We start from the raw sequence: 26,092 nt of genomic DNA, 5'->3' as shown, positions 1-26,092 counted from the left end.
TGACTATCTGCACACAGAAGAATTCAGTGACATTCTTGTTACAGCCTCCTTGAAGAGCCAAGTGTACCAAGCAGCTTCTATTTTTCTGTTTAAATAATGGAATTTGAGAAGAAAATTGCTAGTTCACATTTTTAGTAAGCTTTCAAATACTCCCTTAATGGCATGGTTCAACAATATAAAAGAAAAGATGACTCACCACAAACGGTGTAGGGACATACGTGGAAAAGAAGTATACAGGTACATCTTTAGCCAGTAGGACTGCTGCAGTGAGCTTTGCAAGTCTACCATTGTGAAAAAGAAAACATTCAGTCAACCCAACTGCCCATGACAATTCAATAGCCATATGGCATTACTGTAACCTTCATTTCACTTGTTTCTTAAATCCCTCTATTATTTTTTGGCTTACACCAAGAGTAGTATCCTACAGTTTGCACAGTCAATTTAATACAGTTTTCAGGCTGTAGAATCCAACACAGCTCTTTTATTCATTGCTTGAAGAACACAAGGGACAGTCAACCACCTAAATAAACCGGGGATATAAAAAACAGAGATACAGAACCTACTGGTGTGACATTTGTCCTTCATTCAAGGACAGAACCAATCTCCCAGAAAGTTTCAAGTGCCAGATGTCTGCAACAGCAGGTTTGGAAAAGGATTCAGTATTCCACACAGCAAAGCTTGTCTGCCAGCCCTGTTCAGCAGCTTCAGACAATATCCATGAAGCCGATCTATTCCTAAAAATATATGTCTGCAAACTAGCCCACTCTTATTCCAGAAAGTTTAGAAACAGTAACAGCACCCGTGTTTTTAAACCTTGCCTTTTTTATAAACTTTTCCTTTCAAGCAGCTGGGATACTCATTCTCTTTCAGGTAACTGTTTGATATGAAACTGTTCAAGTCAGGTACACACAGCTCAGCAATTAATGGGAAGTCTCAGAGTCAAAACAGATGAGAGATTGAACAGTGTAAGTTTGCTTTGCTCACTTGCTTTTACAGACAAGCATTAGTACTTGCTTCCTTATTTCCCATGGTGAGTAGTATACTGTAGTCTTAAGTTTCAGCTACTCAAAATTTCACTATAGCACCTATCAAATGTAACCTGAAACCACTTAAGAGTTTGAGAGCTCAGCTTAGTGGAAGCTACTGAAATTTTGCTTGTGTATCACAATGGTTTACGTCAACTTAATTATGGAATACAGCCAGACGGTCTGCCATCTCCCTTGGCACTGGAACTGATGCAAAGAAAGGGGTGCTCCTGCTCACATAGTGCTGGATAAGCACGCTGATCCAATTGAAAACACTCTTTTGGGGAGGTTCAATTTGATTTTAGCACTACTGTAATTGTGTGCCATCCCAAGGGGGCAAAAGAAACATGTAGTTGAGAACTGATTTGCTCCTTTGACACATGAAACAACAACTGCGCTCTCATCCAGTCTGAATTCCAAGCTTTGTGTGGCTGAAAAGGAATGTTTTTCTTACATTTCCACATTTTTAAGCTTGCATAACCCAGACAATTTGGGTAGTAGCCTTGCAAACACAGTGTAACAGAGGAGTTTAAAACCCTTATGCCAAAGCCTGGTGGATAATGTGCCACACATCTATAGACCAGACAGAAAGGCATGGAGAGGCAAACTTCAGGGGAATGGAGAAACTCTTACAAGACAGTCACTAGATTCTGTGCTCTATTATACCAAGAACTTACATCCCTAGAATATTAAATGTTGACAAAAATAAAATAAATTAAAAACTACATTAATTACAACAATTAACTAGAATAACTACATTAACTACAATAATTAACTACTCATTAACTAAATAAAAATTACCCACTGGGTTGGCTTTTTTGTAAAGCATGTCATTACAAGATGTGTTTTGCTCCCCAAATGAGACAGGATTAGGATTGCTTATAGAATTCAGAAAGCAGTTCTTTTACAGATCCCCTTTCCTTGCAAAGAGCACAATTTGGCATCACTGAAAGTTTACATTTTAAGCATTCCAGGTAAGATATTCCCAATGTGGAAACACACTGAAATTGCAGACTAGCATAAGGGTACCAATATACCAGGTTACAATAGGCTGCAGGTAGAATTCTTCTCCCCCAAGCAAGCTTAAATCAGATGCATAATACAAGAGAACAACAGCATTAATAATAGTGCATTTACATTTAGTGATTTCAAGCTCGATGTTAGTATTCTGAATTTACCTTCACATTCAAATTTCTCTCCGGGCATATCAACTTCTTAATGTCTGCCTAACGTTCTTGTGCATTTAGACTGTAAATTCTTTGGTGATGTGACTAGCCTTACATTCCACATTTGCTGGCAATTGGTATTATAAAGGCTTTAGTCCATGCCTCTCTTCATTACTATTTAAATGGACTAAGGGAGGGGAAAGTGTGTGCAGTTCATGACAAAAATATTCTGATAGAACAGAACGCATTTAAAGCCACAATTTAATTTCTAGTCTTGCAAATGTAATCAATACTCATACTTCTTACTGCTGCAGTTGCTGGTCACCTGACCTCGTGTGTCATATCCAACAACAAAGCCTCTCTGCTTAAAGTCTGAAAAACACCTCTCAAGATACTTGTAGATCCCCTGGAAAGAAAAAAAAAAAAAAAGAAATAAGTAGCAAAGAATTAGCTCTAGTGCAGCACACACAAACATTAAAAATGATCTTTCACATAGGATGTATAACATCAGTAGGCAAAATCATCAATAACGATATTCACAAAAGCAGTGTATTTATTTTTCCCCGAAGTATTCACAGAAAGAAAGCAAGCAAACAGAGAAACAGTTGTGGGAAATAAAAGCGGTACAACAATAAGTGACCAAACAGCATAAAAAGAAAGCTCAAGCCAGCAAAATCCTCAAGCAGCAAACACTTGTTTTCAATCCATACTGTGCTTTTATGTACTCAAACAATCTTCTTAAAGACTTGATTGAGAAAAATCCATTTTTTGAAAGTCCATCCACTCAGGCAATATAAGGCTAGTGCTAGTCTTATGCTGTGAACACAAAGATAAAGTCAGACACCTTTTCAGCACTGGTTCCAAAATGTTAGTTCTAAATTTGCGTTAAAAGGATGCTTCATCCTTACCCACTTTTTCAAACAAAAAGTTTATTACTAGTGACCTGCTCCAGGTGGAGAGATTAGAGTCCTCAATTTATATACTATGCAGATAAAATAGCATAAATACAAGCTGTCTTCTATACATCAAGACAGAACATTTCCAATGGCAAGATATCAGAGAAGGCTCCTGTGCAGGGAAAAGAAAGGGAAGCAGATAAAGGGAGTAAACTTTTAAAACACACTGCGGGTGAGGAGAAATATGCACTGAAACATACACAGAAGAAAAACAGCCTCTCAGTCAGCCACCCCTCCTTTTCAAAAAAGGAAGAGATAGGCACTCTTTGAAATAGTGCATTACATGGTATTCCAGCTTCACCTTCCCTGTGGCCTTCGCATCCATTCATTTCCCAGTTAGAATCTCTCTGGAGATCCATCACAGAAACAACCCAGGATGGATCAGCAGTTTTAGACAAAAAGATGGAAGCACTATTGTTAATGGAAGTTTCCAGAGGCTACAGTTCACCACAATCAGAAAGCAGCCTTCCCTAACACAAACACAGCACTGTGAACTTACCATAGCCAAGGTTATCTTAAAATGCCTACCTCTCATGAGGGCACGATATTCCTCTTTATAGAAGGGGTGGGGGTGTTTCATACTAGAATTAAACAGATTTTTCCTGCAGTATTAAGTGCAATTCTTTGCAGTGTCCTTATCTGAATCTGACTCAATATCGCCAATAAGCAATCTCTGAATTGGAAAGTTAGCCTGACTCCTACCCATGAAATTCAGTTGAGCTCAATTTTTTTAATGGTTATCTCCCTTTCCACCAAGGAATATACTTTAAATATGAACAAGTGGATATTGGCATCTCTTTGGAGAACCATTTCAGCCACAGATGTAGTGCTTCTATAGAGGGATTCAGAGAGAGAAAAACTTGTAAAATAAAAATCTTTGAATACTGATGGAACTGGGAGCTGTGCCATGGCACGATCACCTACTGAAGTCACCTTCACACTGAACTGAAACGTGTTGATACACAAACATGTTCACATCACCCTGACAACTTCAAGAAATTTCATTCACAGTTGTAAATAGATACAAGACAGAGGAATGCGAAAAACTTGTTCAAGTTTGACTTGAACAGATTGACTAACATTTAAAGGGATGAGCAACAGATTTCTTATCAACAGATCCTTATTTAGGCTAGTGATATCTTGAGATCAGAGGACATTGCAGAGGCTTTTTTTATCTGTACTAGTCCATCAAACATCAAGAAACAGCACAAAAAGTTTTACAGAAGAAGCAGGACCCTATTAGACAAACTGGTACTAATTAGAAGCAGAAAACAGAGGCATATGAACTTTTTCAGAAGCAGCATGAATCAAGGTAAGTTCAGATAGAACAACTAACACTCCTGTCCACACAAAGTCAATACATTACAAATGACAAAACACTCTTTACATTTGTAAAAGTGTTACACAAGATTTCTATTTCACACCTACCCCCCAGGAGCTCTCCCTCAACAGCAGAGGCATCCCTTGAACATTCTGGCAAGCTTAGCATCTCTAGTATTCTGCACATCAAATTTCTTCCTCACCCCTTACTTCCCAATGACAACCATCATAGCTGGTTTGGCTTTTCGGCTCTAATGCCTGCACCCTTATACATCTCCCAGCTTCCTATTCCCTCCATTCCTCAAACACAGAAGAGCTGATTTACTTCTGTTGCAAAGTCAGGGCCTGTATTGGTTTTTTTTTTTTTTTTTTTTTTTTTTTTTTTTTTTTTGTTAGTAGATTTGATCTTCTGTACTTTCTCCCCTGCACCTCATCCCAGCTATTTCTGCCCGAGCATTTTTGGCAGCTCTTGGGTGCCACTACAATCTAAGTAACACTCTACTCAAGGGTGAGGCAAGATTTTTCCTGGGACATCATCTTAAACCAGCTTCACTGACAGATATCGAGGATTTCACATGAATGAAAATAGGAATGTCTTTACTTTTTGCCACAGAGAAGTTTCGCTTAAAATTAAGACAACGCAATATGAAGTATGAGAACAAAATACCTTAAGCTTAGCCAAGGATCCCACAGCTGAAATTAGTCCAGCCCTACTGGACTTGTTTACTATCCAAATATTTTTATTTCCTGCAGCTTTAATAAAGGTAAATAAAAAATGACAGTGAGAGGAAGTGAATGCAGAGTCTCTCCACTATCTGAACCCTCTACTCAAGTTCACACCTATTTTTTTCCAGATATTCTCCCTTTCTCAGGCAGCAATTAGTTAGTAACTCCAACACGTCTTGGGATAAGTTCTTTCTTGAACAAATTTAAAGAACTTCTATTGCCTTTTTACAAGACTAAGTTTTTGATAGTGTCCCCATCTAATTTCTCCTGGGATAGCTACTGCTTCTAAATTGAAGATATCCAAGTCAACATCTTGCCATTGCATACTTGGTGATAATTAATAACTTATTAGCAAGTGTCAGCATACAAATGTATAACCACCTCAGTGGGTCTAAAACAAAATTCTCTTTAGATGCACTGAAGTATTACAAATATTTATACCACTGCACAGTTCAGGTGATTTCCCTATATAAAATTCACAGACAGATCTAGTCTGCTTCTACTGCCATGTTTTAAATAATCCTCTTGCATGTCCAGTCCCTTATGATGAAATTCAAAAGAGAAGTGAGGGGAAAGTGATGGTATCAAGAATGGGATGGAAAGATTTTTGGTTGATGAAATGAAGAGAGATAGTAACAGCTTTATGAAGCCCAGTATTTAAATCTTTCAACTATTTTCTTTAGCTTTGCTTATATAAGCACAGGAAACTCATAGCAATGATGCAAAGGTGACTGGTTTTGTCATTATGGAGGTCATTGGTGGGTTACTTACCTACTAAAAACAGCAATTGGCTCAGCAGGACAGAAGCAATACTTGAGCAGGAAAATCTAGGCTTTATGCTTAGGTTACATAGCTACAATCCTCAGAAGAGTCAAAAGCAACTTCTGGATATTCTGTACCTTTCTGGATCTGACTTTTCGTGACATCATTATAATTATGCAAATGAAGAACACAGCACGCACTTAAGCATGCAACTTAACCAAGGTTTATTTTAATTGAAGGAAATTTTATTACACTGAAGTCTACTTTTTTGAATGGCCATTTATTCCTGTAGCAAGTAAGGACAAATACAGCGCGACACAGTTGCCCATTTTCAGATTAGGTTCAGCAAAACTGTTTATGTCATTAGCTTCTGAAACCAGAGTACTCAAAGAGATTAAATCTGATGCAGTTTACTTCAGAAACAAGTTCTAATCTGCTTCCCAGAGATTGCTTTTCCTAACTTGATATATAGCTTTAATAAACAGCTAAAAATAGAAGCTCACAGAGGAAGCAAATGAATACAACCCAGTTTGTTACTTTCAGAAGCCAGCGATGTCCATGAAATTGAACTTGCAAACACATTCCCTGCTGACCAAAATGAAACTTTTCACTTTCTGCCAAGAATGCGTATCAGTCACCCGATCCAAGTTCAGTCACGCTTTCATAAGACTGGAAACACAAAGGCAGCATGTAACATTCAGTCGCTCAGGGCTTGAGCAACTCCAAATTCAGACTACACAGGCCAAAAAATAAAACGACTATTATTAACTTCCTCTGCATTATCAAGTGTTTACTCTGCTTCAAAGAAAAGAGGACTTGTTTAAAGCAACTTTGCTACTCTTAACAATTCCACCACTGGCAAACAAACTACTAGTTTTTAAACTTGTTTTTCTTAATCTCTTCGGCTCATTCCCACTGGATCAGTTGAGACCACCTGTACCACATCAGTAAGTTTTGTTCATACCATTACAGTATTTGTAGCAGATGAGTTTGGTATACTCAGATGAGTAAGGGTAGAAATAAATAAAGGAATCCTCATTCTAAGATGTGTCCAGTTTACAGATTAGAAATGAGAAGAAAACTTTGTTAGACCCAAGATGATACTGAAGCGAAAAAATGGTCAGATACAAGGCTGGGTTGCAAACCCTACCAATGAGCTCCAACACGTTATTTCTCTCCTTTTCAAAGCCTATATAAACAGCTATTGGAATTTGGTTTCACCACAAGAGTTTGGGCTCCAGTTGTACAAGTCAGACATTAGCAGTATGTCAAACAGCTTAGAGTCCCAGCTGTTCCAAGTTTTAAGGACATCACTGTACACTGAGCAAACAGAAAATAAATTATTTCAGTCATGTCTACTGAGGGACTTTCTATCAGAGCATTAACCTGAAAAGAGACAGCTATTTAAAAAATTTAAGTACATGGTATTAAATGAGAGATTTTATCAACCTTTGTTCATTATATTTTCAATAGTCAAGACTAAAGGTGGGGACAGATAAGACGTTTAAATATATTTAATATACACAGTCCAAACCCATTTGTATTTTAGATGTTCATAAGGGAAGGAAATCTGGAACATCCATTTTCTGACTAATGCTACTCTTTTGAAAAAGGATTCAACACTTCTCTTTCCTTGCTGCCCACTACCTTTACTGGGGTGAGAGAAAGCTGTATTTTGCAGATTAAGAATCCCACTGCTTTTTGGTTAATATTTACCATAATAAAATATGTGCAAGAATGACTATCAAAGTCAGGAATGATAGTTTAACAAGACTACAACCCTAGATAAATCAATGTTCAAATTCAGACTTTTCTTTCACATGCTCAAAGTCTCAATAATATCAAAGCAGTTTCAAATGTACTCTGAATTAACTTCTTATGAGGTTTAGTTGTGAAGAGTAGTTATTTAATCCACTTGCTTGGGGGAAAAAGTGATAGAGGAACACATCAGCTGAAAAACACCCTGGTACTGTACAATAAGCAAATTTAAGAACAAAACCACTATGAGAGAGCAATATAGAAGAGAAGCATGGATCACTTTGGATCAAGAACTAAACTAATATCAACTGTTCCTTCCAAAGGTGTTTATCAAAAAGGTGGGGAAAGAAGTGAGACAACTGGGGACCAAGTTCTTTGAGAAAGACTATATCATCTGCCCTTGAACAAAACAGCACTTCGAAGAAAAACAGATGATTAAGCCTTATATTAATCAATAGGTTGATTCATTCAGACAATCAACACACATACAACTCATTAACATCGTCTGACAGAGAAGCAGGGGGGGAAACAGAGAAGAGTCTGATAATTTTCCAGACCTCTTCTGGCATGCAAGACCAAAATCAACTGAGAAAAAAAAGGAAGGTAAAAGATATTGAAGAAACAAGTCCAGAAAATTGTATTTCTGGTTGTTAACTTAAAACAGCAAGATGTGTCAGAAGTGAGGAGTCTCTGCCACCAGTCTTCCCCACCTCAGCACTGGTATCATTCGTGTCCCCACGGCAGCCCCTATCCAGCTCCTCAACTCCATGTACCAGCTCTTGTGCCCTTCTAAATATGCATCCAGCGCCACCACCAAGAGGAGCCTAATCTCTGGCAGAGGAGCAGGAAATTATGACTAAAGCCTCCCTGACCAAAACTTTACCCCACATGCACACCCATCCCATCAGACCCTTTCCAACAACAACATACAACTGTCAAAATGGCAGTCAAGAGCTACATCTAAGTTCCAAGATCTCCCTGCCCGTATTCAAATCAGGATGTCCATCCCAAAATACTCCAAACTTCAAAGAACTAGCCTCAAAAAGATCAACATCTGTTTACAATGTTTTCTTAGCAAATAATTCTATAATATCTCTAACCCAAATACACAAATACTAAATAATAGATAAACCATGAATCATCGACCTCTCTGATACAATACGTAACATAAGATTTGCAGTTTGAGAGTTTAAGTTTGTATCTCAAATTATTTTCTTGCTTCTCTACTTAAAAAAGCGTGAAGAGCTAAAAGACAGAGCTACAGCAATGCCAGTGCACTTAACACCAACATTTTCTAAAGCTACCCAATCCAGTTGTAGGAAACACAACCAGTGTTACTAGAAGGATTCCCCAGAAGTTAAACAATTTACAATACAGATATTCTTCACAGTCAGTCTATATTTGCTTTTTCATCTTACTTCCTGTTCATTTCCTTAGCACCACCTGCTATTTTTGTACAGTTATTCACAACTTTGGCTAAAAATGAAAGAAAAGGCTTGTTTCATTGGAGGTGGGTTTGCTTTTGGGGTTTTCTTGGGGTTTTTTGTTTAGTTTGACAAACGCTAAAAGTTCTTATGACATAACGATTTCCAACTACAGAGCAGTATAACAGACTTTTAACTACTGGCCAAATTCCAGTGGAAGTGATTATATTCTGCCTCCTAGGATGTCCAATTAAACCTGCTCAAGCTACTTTATTTTCTTTCAGCACTAAACATTTCGCATTATCACTCTACTGTTGAATGGCTGCTTGTATTTCAGTGGTACACTGTATGACCCAAACATTTACTGTGAAACCATTGAGTTGTCTCCTATGCAACTATTCAGCTTACCTGCGTTGACTGGATCACTGTAAGATCATTAATGTAGCAAAAGCCTGCTCCCATAGCAGAGCGAAGCCCAGCAGTCCCAAAGGTCAGCCTGCAGCAGAGACGATCCCGTAACTCTTTATGTTTTCCATTCTGTAACAAGCTTTCAATCTGTTCTTTTGTTTTTTGATTCTGCAAAAGAAGATTAAGGTCTTCATTTAGTTCTTGAAATCAGGATCTGAACTATATGCTCATTGTTTTTAAATAACTCCTAGTTCTGCAGTGCAACAAGTTCTTCCTATCCTATAAAATGCCTGTCTGCACAAACTAGCCTTCATTGTAACTCATTTCTACTGTATTCTTTTCTGTATCATCCTTCTTTATAAAAGATTCAAGAGCTCTTGCTGCCATTGATACGCTGATGTGTTTGCCTAGTCATTAATACACCTTCCAGCTACATGAAGCCCGTAACTGAGGAGCACAGACTTCAGAACAGGTTCTTCCAAGGCAGATAGCACAAGTTAATTCTCAATCTGTGCTGCTGGAAGACAGAAAAAAATCCTAACTTCAAAGCAGTATTTCCTTCCTCCCCACCCGCAGGGAAGGTCTGTAAACAGGCACAGTAAAATAAAGCTGATATTGTAAAACAAAAAATAAAGCTTGTCTTTTCAAGTTACATTAATCTTTAGTGAGGTGGGTACAAGAGAGTCAAAGCCCCTATTTATCACAAACTCTCAAATAAAGATGGGTATTTCTGTCAAAATCCCAGCCATTTTTGACACCTTCCCTTCTCAGTACCTACACTGGATATAAGGGGGTTGAAAAAAAAAAAAAGTCCTATTCCTGAAGGTATTACATGCATCATTGTAACAGCCGATTGCCCTACTCTCCAAACTTAGATTTTTAACTGTACTTCGAAAGGTCTCAAGAATCTTGTCAGTAAAACCCAGAGAATTAAAAAAAATTCCCCAATTACCTAAAAGTTCAGAAAGAAGGCATTTCACACAGTACAGGATACAGCCACTAAACAAAGAATTCTCCAAAGAAGTCACTGGATGTATCTTTAACAGCTAGCACCTTTCTGAAGAAGAAAAAATTCTGCTCCCAAAAGCAGTGCTCATGTCATTGAAACATTATTGTTGGTCTTAGAGAACACAAAGATAGCAGTTGCTTTGTGATTTGCCACCAAAACCAGGAAAACATACACCCACCAGCATACTCAGAGGAAATACTTAAAATCAAAATACCATGTAAGTCAGTTAATTTGATGTATATCAATATATAAACAGTGTTATGGTTCATATGGAAGAGCCAGAGACATTCTCCCTTTCTGGTATCATTGTTAGCCAACTGTTACACCACTTCACCTACACTTGCACAGCTTATTACAATCAAAAGCTCCCTGCAGTTACATGCTGGTGTTTGTACAGTGTGTATCACAGCAGGGACTTGCTCATCAGCTGCTCTGCCGTTACCTGAAAGAGGCCGTACCAGGTCAGACCAAAGGGCTGGTTAGTCCAGCACTCTGACAGCAATTGTCAGCAGATGCCTAGAAAAATCATAGAATGGTTTGGGTTGGAAGGGACCTTAAAGATCATCTTGTTCCAACCCCCTGCCATGGACAGGAGCACCTTCCACTAGATCAGGTTGCTCAAAGCCCCATCCAACCTGGCCTTGAATGCTTCCAGGGATGGGGCATCAAGAACCTCTCTGGGCAACCTGTGCCAGTGCTTCACCACCCTCACAGTAAAGAATTTCTTCCTAATATCTAATCTAAACTGCCCTCTTTCAGTTTAAAGCCATTACCCCTTGTCCTATCACTACAGGCCCTACTAAAAAGTCTGTCCTCATCTTTCTTATAAGCCCCCTTTAAGTACTGAAAGGCTGCAGTAAGGTCTCCCCAGTGCCTTCTCTTCTCCAGGCTGAACAACCCCAACTCTCTCAGCCTGTCCTCATAGGAGAGGTGTTCCAGCCCTCTGATCATTTTTGTGTCCCCCCTCTGGACCCGCTCCAACTGGTCCCTGTCTCTCCCGTGCTGAGGACCCCAGAGCTGGACGCAGAACTGCAGGTGGGGTCTCACCAGAGCGGAGCAGAGGGGCAGAATCCCCTCCCTCGACCTGCTGGCCACGCTGATGGTGATGCAGCCCACCACACGGTTGGCCTTCTGGGCTGCAAAAAAGGCATAAGGACAGCGCAATTATGGCAGGAAGCTGGACAAAGATGCAAGGGCGATCTCAGTATTTGCTGCTTAGGGAGTTCCTGATCTGCACAGGAAGGCTGCTTGTACCAACAAAAGGGGTACAAACACCAGACAAGTCAGGACAGAACATTTTAAAAAAATGTTGTCATCACATGCCTTTATCATCTAAAACCCACAACTAAAATGAATGGCCACCTGACAAGGAAAAAGTTTGGCTAAATAGAACAGTAAGAAGCAATTCTGATCTGAAACCCACTCCATTTTAAACAGAGTCATTGCAATTACAAAAGAATGTGTTTGTCATGTCCATGTATAGAGAATACATTTATCCTCATTCATAGTTCAGCTGAGGGAGTGATTATACACATCTCTGAAAGGCTTAATTTGAATATTTACCTTAAGGTAGGAAATTTTACAATCCTATGAGTGTTTTAAAGTCAATCCTATGCAGTGCACAGTATGTTATGTAGGAGGGTGGATAAGAGACACTGAGTATTGAAATCTCCCTCTGCTCATTCAGTATTTTCCTACACTTGCATCACCATTGAAGCCATGAACTTCCAAGTGTACAAAACACACACACACACACACAATTTGTTCTTCATAGTTATTCTGCACCCTCAACTGATATTGAGGCTAGGAAACAATGAGACAAAATAGGGAAACTTCAAAATTAATTACCTATGATGATTTGAATTAGATAGTCATAGTAATACCAACCACACTATCCTGGACATGCCTGGGGAGACCTGGGGGAAAGCAAGAGAAGGCAAGTCCAGTTTGACAAAGAAAAACAATGATAGAAGAATATCCACGTCTGTCTTTTTACAACATGTACTAACAGGGAGCACTTCACCCATAGGATGCTGTTCTGAAAGAAGTGGATCAATAAGTACCCACATTTTATAAACACAGGGATTTTGAAGGCTCAGTGAATTCATTTGGTCATCAGGAAACTCAGCCTGTCTACTGACATCCAGTTTGGACAAGACACTTCACAGATCCTATAAACACAGCACAACCCAGTCAGGCTTGCCAACAACACAGACAGTGTAGAAGGCAATCGATACACAGCTGTAAAAAACAATGACGACAGCTGTGTAACAGTACAGCTCAGGCTGTACAAGTGCTTCTCTAGAACAGCACTGCTTCAAGCAGGGTGCTAAGGAAGGGTTAAAAAAGGCAAATGGAATCTGAAAGGCAAGGGTGAAGCACCCCTGACATTTAAAATAGAGGTCAGCCAGCTTCAGCTCCCACACTGCCTGCCACAAGGCAGGCTCTGCAGCATTGGGAAACATGCTCTGCACAGAGGGAGGTTCTTCAGGAGGATTTGAAAAATGCTGGGGAAAGCACAATGGTACGAGCTGCACACCTTCATTAGGAAAAAAATACTGCATAAAACTTGTTGAAAAATCTGAAACTATTTCCACAGCTTGATAACAGATTTTGAACAATAGCAGGATGAGACACGTGAATTTAAAATAAATTTTAATTTCTTTGCACCATAAAATAAAAAGGCAAGCCATTATTGTTCAGGGTCTCAGATGGCTCTGCAACCAGAGCAAGCCATTACTCACAACACAGCTTAAAAAAAAAGCCTAAGAATAAAACAAAAACAACGGGGCACAACAAATATTAAATCCCAGAAGTGAAAGCTTCTCTTTTAGCAGTTCACAGACAGTCAACCAGAAAACAAATGACTAATCTGAAAAGAGTCTGAGGCAAGAGTACATGAAAACCTCATTTCACACTATCATAATTCAATACATAATTCTGCTTTAAAATAAGGTTATTAAATTACACAGCATCTTTAATGGCTTTTTAGGATATGCTGTATTGCTTGCCTGCAAAAATAGAGTAACATGTAGTACATTACACAGTTTATGGTCTGGAGTTTTGCAAAACTGAGGCAAGACTTTCCTGAAGCAATAGCGTAAACATTTATTTTACAAATAGTTTAACATGCATTTTTGATTGAAGCTACCTTATATACTTCCTAGGGAACAAAAATGAGTGAGCCAAAATAGCATCCAAATAACATTTTAATTTGCTCAGGCTGCGCTTGGTTAGCTAAAATCTCCTGCAATCAGAAGAGAAGGAAGGAGAAAAAAAAAGGTGAAAAAGAAGAAAATGTCAAAGCTTTCCACATATCACCTGAAAGTCCTGGGGCAACAAAAAGAAGGAATTTTATGAGACTTGGTATAAATTCAGATGTGGTGGTGATCTGTCTCACACTCTGGCTTACGCATCAATAGCATTAGAAGACTGATCTCAAGACAGCTGTTATCACAACCATCATGGCACAATCCTTACCGCTTCTCTTTTTTTTTTTTTTCTTCCTCTGAGTTGGAGCTTCAAAGCCTATGGACCCATTTAGCTTCTTGCAACATACTGCTTGGGTATGAACACCATTTACCATACTAAACTGAGAATTTCAAAAGGCACTGCAGTCAGGTGGGACTAAAAGATAAATGTCAACAGTGGAAGCTATCATTAACCCTATTGCAAATTCTCAAAAAACAAGTTTTTTGCTGTTTTGCTTTACAGTTACGAAATGAAGTAAAACCTCTGAAAGTTTCACAGTAGCTCTTAACGAATGTTCATTTGTCAAAGCGGAATAGCTGTAATGTTAAAACACAGAACAGACTTTAACATTAGAGACTGGGATTATGAAGAAGAAAGCCTAGTATGCCTTTATGCAAAGCACATTTTCTGAAGTCATTAGTATCACTGCACAGTCACTCTATCAACACTAACTTTCCTGTCATGTGAAGCAAGAGGCACTAGCAGGGTATATCAGATTAGTCAAGCTATGCAGCATCCCATTGTATTTCTAAGGTCCAAGGAAATATCATCAATCCCACCTACAGATGCAATTATGTGACATTGAGGCGAGAGGCTTACTAGCAGCTTTAAGTAGTTCATTGATGTATTCAAAAATAACTATAACAGATCACTGCTTAGAAGAGAATTTCTCAAGCTTCTGAAGGCAAGCAAGGCAGCAGCATAGTGTTAACACCAAACTCAATTAGCTTAGAAATACAAACTCAGAACAACTGAAATGCCCACTGTTAACCGCTGCCTGGATTAGTACGTCAGTAAGCTCCATTAATCACAACGCAGAAGCCTAGCATAAGCAAAAGGGAAGTTCCTTAGAGATTATCAACTACAGTGTTTGGACATTATTTTTAGTACCCTTAAAAAAAAAAAAACAACAACACAAGACTGCCTAAAGCTTCCTGTCCTAAGTAGAAATAAACTAGGCTGTTTCATACAAAACTAGTCATTTCTTAATAAAAGCAATGCTCTAAAATATGCTTGCATCCCTAATGGCTCTAACAAAGCAATTCAAATTCTTCTCATGGATTTAGTGATTTGAAGAGCCCACAGAATTCAGTGCTTTGTCTGAAGTCAAGCAGTACGCGGAAGTCAGAGATATGAGAAGAGCATTTATTTCAATACCCACCAAACACTCCAAATCTTTGCGCTGCTGGCCAACAAGACTTTGTGGAAGAGCAGCTAAAGCACTCACAGACAGCAGCGCAGCTCAGGGAACGCAGGTCAGTGTAGGGACCCCAGCTGCTGTGCCTGCCAGCAAGCGCAGCATCACTGTTGGAGGCACAGAGGGTGCGATACAAGGGCAAAGGTGCTGTGGTGAGCTCAGTGCCTGCAGCCTTACCCCACCAATGTGACTTGTGGTCTTTCCTAGGGTCCCCCAGCCGCTCCAGATGCACTGGTGACTTGTCTGGTAGGGTTACCCCAAGAGGTTCAGGGGCTGACTGTCAAATACTGGTTTCTCCTTCATTGCCCTGTGAAGCTGAGCAGGGAATATCCTAGTCACTAGGCTGCAGTTGCTATCCCACACTAGGAAGTGGTTAGGGACGTGGGAAAAGAAGAGGCTGAGTCCATTTCAGTACCATGGCTTTAGCAGGGTCTGCATGCTGCGATAGGAACGCGTGTGCACAGGCCTGAGCCCAGGACCAGGCAGGATGTCTGGCAGAAGCAGCACTGACTCTCCCCAAAGAAAGGGGCAACAGGCTCTTGAAAGCCTTTGAGCCCCACGCTGCTACTGGCTTTCAGAGGATTACTTACTGGTAGAAAAAGCATCTGGCAGAGAGCAAGGTCCTTCAAGCCCACAGAGATCAACCTTCCAAAGGCAAAGAGGGCAGGGAAGAGGGCAGCACTAGAGAGGGAGGTGAGACCCACACACAGACCCACATTCTGCAGGGATGGGGAGACCTCTGCTGCCAGCCAAACAGCTTTCCATGCATCTGACAAGCAGCACCACACCACAGGGCTCCACCCCTTGCAGCTGTGCGCGCACACACACATATACATATATATATGTAGGTCAGCAGGCAGGACAAGGCAGCAATCAAGAGGCAACAGATGCTGTTCCTCCTGCTCCGGGTGGGGAAGGGGTCCTGACCACTGCCAGCAGTATGCAAGGAGACGGCAGATAAGGTGACAGCAGTCGGAAGGGCCCTGGAAGAAGAGGCTCATGCTACCTGAGTGTACACTGTTGGGGCCAGAAAAGGGACAGGGAAGGAAAGAAGATGCCTCTGGCTGGTGACTGGGCTAGAGTTGGGTTTCTGACTGTGGCTTTCCCCTTGGTCCAGCAGGGAGAGGATAAGTAAGAAAAACAGCACCAGTTCCCTGTCTCACCTCACTGGGCGAGTGCTCCAGCCCCCCAAACATCTTGGAGCCCCTCTGCTGAACTTGCACCAGTTTGTCAATACCTGTCTTGTACCGGGGGGGCTCAAAACCAGATGCGGTATCTGGATGCGGGCTAACAAATGCTGAGCAAAGGGACAGAATTCCTTCCCCACAAGGGCCCGTGATGCTGTCAACCTCCTCCGCTGCCAGGGGAGGCCATTGGCTCCTGTTCAGCATGCTGCCTACAGAGACTCCCAGGGCCTTTTCAGCAGAGCCCAGCCCCAGCTTCTATTGCCATAGAGGGTCCCTCTTTCTCAAGTGCAGTCTGTCCTCACTGAATTTAACTTGAATGTCCCTGCTGGTCCATTCCCCTCACCTGTCTACTTCTCCCTGAATAGCAGCTCTGCCCCCAACTGTCTACTTCCCAATCTGGCAGCACCTACAAACATGATATCTCTGAGGGCACTTACATTAATCTACCCTTAAGAATAAATTTGTGAAGCATTCTTAATTTTTAAATAGCTTTGAGGCTTGCTGTTTGATACATGGGAAGTAAAGAGCAACCAGAGGTCAGGCAATGTTTTCCTATCCCATTTCAAGTAGACTCTACCACGTACATTCAGGGAGTCCTCTCATCCTCAAAGAGAGCAGGGTTTTGCATTACTAACAAGCTGGGAGGAGAGAGGATGAGACCATCAGAACCTCCCCTTCAGATTCAGTCACAAAGAAATGGAAATAAGAAACATCTGGAACAGAGAGACAGACAGGCTGCTGCATGGGTAAGAGTCTGAACATAGTTCTGCACTTACGTGCACACCAGAAAAAAATAAATTCTGCATTATTTTTTCCTATAAAATTATTACACTAATATATATACATGCCATCTCTAGAAAGCTAGCACTACTTCCTCATAAAATGTTTTTTTTGCAAGTTACCTGTGTTGTTTCTGACTTCAGTTCTCACTCAGGAACTTCACATAACCTACATTAGTGGTCCTGTGGAGTTAAACTTTAAAGTGATTATAATGGCTTTTAAGAAGAGGGAAGGATGAGCCTGCTAGGGATGTGAGATATAATTTTTATAAGTAGTTGTTCAAAGTTAGCGCCAGAATCAGATGTAGGGCAGAACTGTAGGGTCATGTCCTGCAGCAGTCCAGCGTAGCAGTTGAGACTGCAACATCAACATGTTTAAGAAAGGCTTGAGGTTTTATTAGACAAAAAAAAAAAAATATTGTCTGCTGAATTCAGTGTTATGCTTCTTCATCTTCAGTTTTCCATGTACTGCACAGTTGCCTACTGATACAGAATTACACTTTCTTTGTAGCTCATCAGGATACATAATCTGAGACAACTGGAGAATTAAACTACAAAGGCATTAGTTGAATATTTCTTACTGGTTCTTTCACTCCCAATCACATTGTTAATGTGTACTTACTGCCAGAGTTAGGTTTCAAAGCTAATACTCTGTCAAAGTAAGTGGCAGTTTACAACTCTCATAGCAATTAATTTTTTGTTTTGCAGACACTCTTTGCATATGTAGCCTGGGAGAAGAAAAAAGTAAGTCTCAAATTTGTTTAGAATTCGGCAAATTTGACAGCCACAAATTAAGTGCATCAAGCTTTGCCAGTCAGCCTTTGGTTTTTAATCAGCAATCGTTTTAAGCTTTTTTTCAAATAAAATCAGGGTCAGTCCCTAAGATCCAAACACACCAGAGTATCTATTTGTAGGAACTCCTAACGAAGAGAAATGGAGCATTGTCCATGGCATAGCTAGTCACCTTATATACACAACTTAAGGCCAGCAGCGGCACCTACATCAAGATCTCATTTACAATTTCTCGAAAATTGTAGGTTCTCATTTCCTCTTGTAAAGCAAGAAAGGCTTGTTTTCTAGTCAGCAACCACACCAACATTTTTATGTTAAAATCAGTTGGGTAACTGCAGGCAAGCAGTTACTCAGGCTAGTTACTGCAGTGGGAGAGGGAAATGTGATGGTAGAGCAAATCACAGCCTCTACATATGGCTGTAGGTACTGTACTTGAGAGGTAGAAGTTTCCCTACAGAACATCCCTGGTCTCCGCCAACCCACTTGGGGTACATGTACACCGTGAGTTTGTCTTGTTCTGTTTTGTTCCCAAATTCTGGTCCCTCAGAGAGCCACAACTCTGTAACAGTCAACTTCTGGTAGGGAGCCCATAAGAGTGGAGGAAGCCAGGCTGAAAGAACATTTTAGGTACAGTCTACATCCATTCTGCCCATCTGGAGTGAGCTGTGGAACAGTTTTGCTCCATGCACCAAACAGTCCTCTAATACTGTGCCCAAAGGCCCTATACCTCCCCCATACATCATACAACCTATGTACAGAGGACTCAAGTCTTCACACTACCAAAACTAGCACCCCACGAGAACTCTGAACTAACAAGAGCAATGAGTTCTTGAGGCAGGGAGGCTGCATGTACCATACAAGATGGGTCTCAGCCAAGCACTACGTAGCATTAATAGCGCCCATCCACCCTGGAGGTTACAAGGCCACAAACAGCGTGCCTAGAGCCACACTGTACTGCAAAAAGCACGTGCAGACTGCACTGCTGACGTGCTACTTCCCTTCAAGAGAGGGGGACAGGCACATCGTGCTGTCTTTCCAGGAATGCTAAGACCTGGAAATCTGCATCTGCAAGGAAGTATCGTAAAAAGCTCTGAACTAGCAATTCTCTGATTACAGACCCACAGTCACATTTCAGAAAAACTAATGGCAAGAGGAGCAAACAGAAGTACAACTCAACACCCTTTAATTCTGTGGCTCAGCATACAAAACAGGAAGAAGTCACAGACAAAGCAGGTCACACCACTGCGTTGTCCAACAATCCGAGATAGTTCACAGCACACAGATCTCATTTGGTTCTCTGTTCTTCCTGAGGGTCATGGTAAGATTGCATCCAGTAAACAAGAGAAAACATCTTTCTGTTGATATTCATTTCACTACTTCTATTTTTGTGGAAGATTTTATACAGTTTATATAAACAAGTTAAAGCAGATTTTTGTTTCACAGAACAGGACCCCCAGAGGTCACCTGAGAGCCTGTTGCCCAGGACCCTGTCCAGACAGCTACTGAATATCTCTAAGGATGGAGACTCCATCACCTCCCTGGGCAACCTGTGCCAGTGCTCAGTCACCCTCACAGTAAAAGTTTCCAAGTGTTCAGAGCGTACCTCCTGTGTTTCATTTTATGCCCATTGCTTCTGGTCCTGTCAGTTAAAGGGGATGTAATATTTTTGCAGTATGACAAGGAAACAGAAGTTAATTTATGTATTTTGTTCCAGTGTCTAACTGAAGTGTGTAGCACAGGATAGTCCCTGGCAAAATCTCTAGTTCATGTCAGGGAGAGAAAGAAGTGTGAACCGCAGGACTTGCAGAGATGTCCTCAGTGCCATCAGCAACTTGTGGATGCAGGGTTTGGCACTGGACATGTCTAATCTCAAATGTGTGAAATATTACCTCTAGTCAACTTGATAAGCACTTTTCTTCCAGAATTTAGCCTTCAAACCCACAAATCTCAGCAGCACAAGTCTTTAAAACTGGGCAGTAGATAGGACCTGCTGCTTTTAATTCTATTTTAACCTTTGCTGAGCTGCTGTTCTTTAAATTGCTGCTGCAGCTACTCGGTTTCCGTCCCCAGCATTGTCAGTTGTTGTTATTATTTTATTAATATTTGTTTCTTCTTGCTTGAATGGTCAATGTCACAGTGATGCACCAGCACTGGTGATGTCACAGCCATGTCACAGCAAGCAGAACATCGGGGAATTGGTGACACAGGCAGCCCCAGATGGGCACACCAAGGGTTGTGCCAGGCAGGGGAGGGCAAGGTGGATGTTCCTTCTTTGTTGCTTCTCTTGTGCATCACAGCTGGACACCCACAGAGGGATGGGACCAGACAACAGCACGCTCCTGTCCTCTCCCTCCAGAGATAAGTCACACTCCTTCAGGGAGCTGGAAGCTCCTCAGCCATGGGCAGAGGGAGCTCCCCATCCTTCTACCCTGGAGAGCTGTGGGCTGGGCCCCACATGAGCTCCTGGCACCATCACTAGTGGCCAGGAGACTGGTAGTGGCCCATGCCACTGGGGGGTGGGTGGCACGGTTGGCCTAGGAGGGGTGTCTCCTGGCCATCAGGGAGACATGGGATGGACAGCCTTGGCAGAAGGCTGGGAGAGCCCCAGGCAGGGAAGCAGGGGAGGTCTGAGGTGATGGAAGGTGACTGCTTTGGTTGTTGATTCTCCCCTCTTTGACAGCTGCAGCCCCAGATGTGGACATAACCAGACCAGAGGCTCCACTACTCAGCCAGAGCACGCTGCACCTTTCTACAAGGACATTGACCTAAGAATAAGGAAACACACAGCCCCAGCCTGTACAGCATCATGGACCTACACACAGCTGGAAGCTCCCCACAGCTGAGGACAAAGGGATCTCCGAACCCCATCCACCTACATTCTCCAAATTCTGTCATGGTCCTACAGGCAGCTGGAAGCTCCCCACAGCTAAGGGCAAAAGGATTTCCGCACCATCCTTCCATCTCCACACCCCATTATGGTCCCACAGGTAGCTAGAAGCCCATCAGTCATGGACAAAGGGAGCACCACACCACCAACCATCTCTGTACCCTACCACCCTCCACGTCCACACCCCATTATGGATCTACAGGTATCTGGAAGCTCCACACAGCTAAGGACAAAGGGATCTCCACATCACCCACCAGCTCTGTATTCCTCCACCTCCATACCCTGTCATTGTCCTACAGAAGCTCCCCACAGCCACAGCCAAAAGTAACCTCACCACCTCCCTCCATCTCTGTACCCCTCCACAGCCCTACTAGCAGCTAGAGAATCCCCACAGCCATGAACAGAGTACCCTCCCCACCAACCATCTTAAGTACATAAAGTTCCTCAAAATAAAGTTTCTGATTCATGAACCCACTGGCTGGTTCTTCCAGTCTGTGCTGTCTTTTTTGGTAACCTTTTGGGGTTGTTCCTTGCTGTCCTTGTTTCCTTATATTTATGCATCTTTAAATAAGTGTGTGTATATATGTATGTGATATGCACACATATATAAATATACATACATAAAGGGTACCTATGAATAAATCTGAGGGCTGCAACATAGGAACCTGGGTGGGTGGAAGGCACCAGGGCTGGGTGCTGCAAGGCTCCCCAGGAGCCAGCTGCACAGGCCAGCAGACAAGCCACCTCTTTTACATAGGCCCAATACAAAACAAGAAACAAAAAAAACCTTACTTCACTGCTTTTTTTTTTTTCTTTTTTACAACCATTTCCACATGTCTTTTTAAATAAACTGGATTGACACTTATTGTAGTAATGCTTTATAGCTCACTGCTGCTGAAGGAGGCCATTCACAGCTTCCCAGACTGCTCCCACTAACATGCTGGCTCCTTTCTTGTGTCAGGAAAGAAATAACATTTATGCAGCTGCAGTGAGTCTGATCAATAACAAATCCACTCCCTTCCCCCCACCACCCTGGATCCATGCCCTGAACAACTGCATGAATATTGTTCTAGCTCAGGCAGGTAGCAAGGGGGAAGTACAACAGCGAGGAAGTGTGGGACTACCTTCTTTCTGCAATTCTCTCATTATGATCTGATGCAGAATAAAAACCATTCATTTCTCAAAACATTTTTAAATCATTAAACCACCCAAATATGTGTAGACCAGCAGTTAAAAAACCACAAAAGATCCTACACCACACAGAATATTTACATGTACAAACTCAGAGGTACCTAGCAAAGGGAAGTTCCAAATTATACAAAGCAAGCCAATGCTCAAGTCTTATTTCTGATATCTGAAAGTTAGTGCGTAAACACTGAAGAGCAATACCCTTTTGCACCTCCATGACAACAAACAGCAATACAGTTTATTTATCAATACAGACAGTAATGCTATGACATAAGTTTCAAGACTAGCCTGATGGACTTAATGTACTTTAATGAATTAGAACAGGCACTAAAGCACAGCACTTGGGTTATTTCAGAGCTTCCCCCATTTCACAAAGTTGTTTACGCACTCTCAGTAGTGTTGGTTGTATCAAGACAGGTTTTGTGCCTCACTCAACCCAGAATGAACTATTTCAATAATTCACCATTTTATCTTCCATGTTTTAATGTTAGAACTTGCAATGCATACACGTAATTTTGAAGAATTTATCTTCTCACTTGTGGCCAATTCCTAGACTTTATTTTCCTATTTTTATTCTTAAAAATTCACTTAAAAGTCTTAATAAGTAAAAAATATTTCAAGTTGAATGACAAGAGCAGGTTATTGGTCTTTAACTACCAAGTCCATTGCCCCTTGAAACACATCTTAAAAGTCACAAAAATTAAAAGAACACTGAGGAGCACTCCAAAAAAGCCCTAAAACCAACCAAGCCAGCTTCCTATTTGCTAACAAGGTATCCATGCTACATTTGTGTACTGACAATGAGTCCATGAATTAGTAAAATAAAATGAGGGTACAGTGAAAGGGGCCTGCACAAACAGCTCCTGGAGAACTAATTCCGGTTTTTCTCCCCATGTGGTGTTCTAACAGTGCCTTTGTAATAACCATAAAATATCCCCTTCTCCCAGGTACACTCCACCACAACAACCACAGCCCAGGAACAGTTTGTGTACAAACACTCCTCCGTATCTTTACTGAAGATGGGCAAAGCTACACTACACTGAGCATGCCTGGAGGAGTCTTATCAGCAATCCTACAGGGCTAATTAATAAACCAGCAGCCAACAGCTTGAGGTTAGGCTTCATTTTTACAGAGTGAGGACTTACTGAGGGAAAGCAAGAGGGTACCTGTTATCTACTCCAACTTTCAGGCAAAGCTGTGAACCTTTCTTTGGGACCAAGCTTTTGATTAAGTAGATCAGGATCTCGATCATACTGTTCTCTCCCACCAGCTGCTGAGCCAGTATCTGACTCTCAGACTTACACCAAAACCTCCTCTGCTACCATATACAAGAAACCCTCAGCTACTGTACTGAGCACACCTCATTTTCATGCCACACTCTGCATGGCACATTCTTGCCACTCTATAAAGCCATTTAACACAAGCACATAAAATCATTACTGCAACCAAGGTCCAAAATTGTAACATTTGCTCTAAAGAGAAGCAGTTTTCTTGGAGACAACTGCTCTGATCACAGCTTTCTACACAAGCCAGACTCCTTTAGGAGACTCAAGGCAGATGTGGAAGTACAATAGGAAAATTAGTGGATGAAGAGAAATTAAAGGGAGAAAATACAGAACAATAACTAATTGTTCACATAGTTTACCAATGAGGACGAAACAAAAGGCGGGTGCCTTGTGCCTCCAAGCCTGTCTCAAAGACAAAAGTAAACACATAGCAATTAAGGCAAGAGAATGGGAAAGGAGGGAGAGTTAGTTTGTGAGCTTCCTTTAAGCCAGTTGCTAGAAGCATTAATAAAGATGCACAAAACTGCTGAGAGAGAGGAGGAAAGCAGAAAGATCATCATATGGTCAGGTCCCCTCCACCCACACACACCCCAGCCTGTAATCAGTTACAGTTTTAGAAGAGGTTACCATGTATACCCAAATCAAAAAGGATGAATAGCACAACTCTAAGAATTAATTACAGCAAGTAATTTTCAATTAAGTTAGAGGACAAAAGCTCCCCACAGCTAAATACAGCTGTGAATGTAGTGCATAGATTTTTTCCTTGATCAGAGGCAGCAAAAGTCCCTATGGCTCAGGAAGCTGGGGGGTGGAGAAGGGGCGAGACAGAGACAGCTCCTTGTCAAGCTGCTTGATAAGCAGCAAACCTACAGAGACCTCATTTCCTAGGTTCCTGGTGAAATATGAGGGCATCAGACAAATAATCCCTTCTCATGCTGTACTTGCTGATTTCTCCTCGCCTTACCATCCCACAACACCTTCACTTCTTTTGTTTACATCCTCAACAGAGCAACTGCAAGTGCTTCTGAACCACCTGTGCAGCCCCCAGTCCTGCAGGAGCACTGAGTCCGCCTTCTCCAGGTGATTTTGAGTTTTCAAAATTCACAGGAACTCTCTCTGAAATCTCTGAAAGTAATAAGTTCAAGCAGCCTTGTAGGAAAGCTCATGATTATCACCTAGGGAAGCAAGGGTAAACAGGTGCAATCAAACTGACTCTTCGGTTCACATTTTATTGGTTAATTTTGGCCTCAGAAGGAGCTATAGAAACAGTAATATTTCACTGTTGCTGGTTTTAATCAAAATATTTTTCCCCAGTAACCTTGACATTAAAAAGTAAGTTCTCCTACTTCATACATTTTTAGGATAAGCATTTATTAATCTGTTTAAAAAAAAAAACCAACCAAACAAAAAAACACCTTTCAATACACTAACAAGAGGTTATATAAAAACCCCAAAACCATTTACTGGAGTTCAATCTGGGTTATGAAGGGTATTATCAGGAATGTTATTTCCCTTTTCCGCTCCTTCCCTCCCCCATGCTACTATTCCCAGATAGTTTCACAACAGCAGCTCTGAGCGTAGAATGTGCAGAGTGCAAGTGTAAATTCCTGCAAAAATGAAAGAAAAGAGCCTACTTCCAAGTAGCAGAAAGCTCATCCAAGGGCCATCACATAGAATTTACTTGTAGCACTCCTGCAAGAAAGAAGCCACAGACAGAAACCTAAACCACTGGTAGCTTACCCTCCCCCAACTCCAAGATAGTTTTTTTTTTTTGAAGCACAGGCCATGATGTTTGGATAAACCAGCTGAAGAGAAAGTAACCCTTTCAACAACGAGTTAAGCAAAATAACCTCCAATACCATATTATTACAGCCCCAAATTTGCTTTGGACGGTTTAATCAGAACTAACCAAGCCTACAGTCCTCTTCACACACTGCTGGAGCTGAAAAGGAAAGGAGCATGCCAGAACTTAGACCTCTGGAGCCTGTTTCTTTCCTGGGGAGGGTGTTAAATTCAGGAAGCTAAGTAAAACTAAATTACGCCATTTGACTCTAGCTGCATTTTAAGCCATTAAATAGTCCTTCCTTAAATCCGATTTCACAAGATGCACGTTTCTGTCTTAATGAAGAAGCAGCAGCAACACGAAGCAGGTGCCGTACTCCATGTGCCAGTAAGATGACATCATACCATCCCTTCGTCAGGTACAGCCCCTGGATGGCCGCATACCTCACCTTCCCCCTCTGACAGGTTAAGAATTTCTCAGTCACGGCTGCCTTCGGGGATTTGGCCGGATCCAGATTGCTATTTTTTCGAAGGGCACCTGCCACCCCCAATCCCGGGGGAAAGGGCCCTGCCGAGGGAACGCGGAGGACCGCGGGGAAGGAGAAAGCACCGGGCAGGATGGGAAGCAGACGGCACACGCGACGGGACCGATGACAAAGCAACCCTGGGAAGGCGGAGAAGCCCCCACCGGGGCTTGGGGGGGGGGGGGGTATTGCTGTTCCCGCCGCCTCCGTTCCCCGCCACACACCCACCTTGTCCCAGCTCAGCCACTGCCACACCGCCTTGTCGAGCTGCGCGTCGCCGGTGCTGCGGGCGATGAGGACGTTGGAGTTGACGTCCCCGGGGGCTCCGCACTCGCCCATGTCGGCGTCCGCGGGGGTCGCGGGGTGGAAACGGGGGACAACGACGACGACGGCGGCTTCGCTTCTTCACTTCGCGACGCCCGCCGCGGCACCGCGCATCGCCTG

At 41.9% G+C, this 26,092-nt stretch overlaps 1 protein-coding gene across 1 annotated transcript in view; it reads right to left on the bottom strand.

Moving 5' to 3' along the window:
• The window catches only part of PGM2L1 (phosphoglucomutase 2 like 1), a 43,502-nt gene that overhangs the window by 17,214 nt on the left and 196 nt on the right, over window positions 1-26,092 (bottom strand). The window contains exons 2-5 of the mRNA XM_030042494.1: window positions 25,877-26,089; window positions 9,546-9,713; window positions 2,491-2,597; window positions 197-281 (exon numbers count right to left, since the gene is read on the bottom strand). Of these exons, the coding sequence (XP_029898354.1) occupies window positions 197-281; window positions 2,491-2,597; window positions 9,546-9,713; window positions 25,877-25,987 (471 nt within the window). The 5' untranslated portion in view covers window positions 25,988-26,089. The remainder of the gene's footprint in view (window positions 1-196; window positions 282-2,490; window positions 2,598-9,545; window positions 9,714-25,876; window positions 26,090-26,092) is intronic.

Source organism: Aquila chrysaetos, chromosome 19 (genome assembly GCF_900496995.4).
Source record: "Aquila chrysaetos chrysaetos chromosome 19, bAquChr1.4, whole genome shotgun sequence".
NCBI classification, from domain to species: Eukaryota; Metazoa; Chordata; class Aves; order Accipitriformes; family Accipitridae; genus Aquila; species Aquila chrysaetos.
The sequence above is the reverse complement of the archived record's forward strand: the minus strand, read 5'-3'. Positions and strand labels throughout refer to the sequence as shown.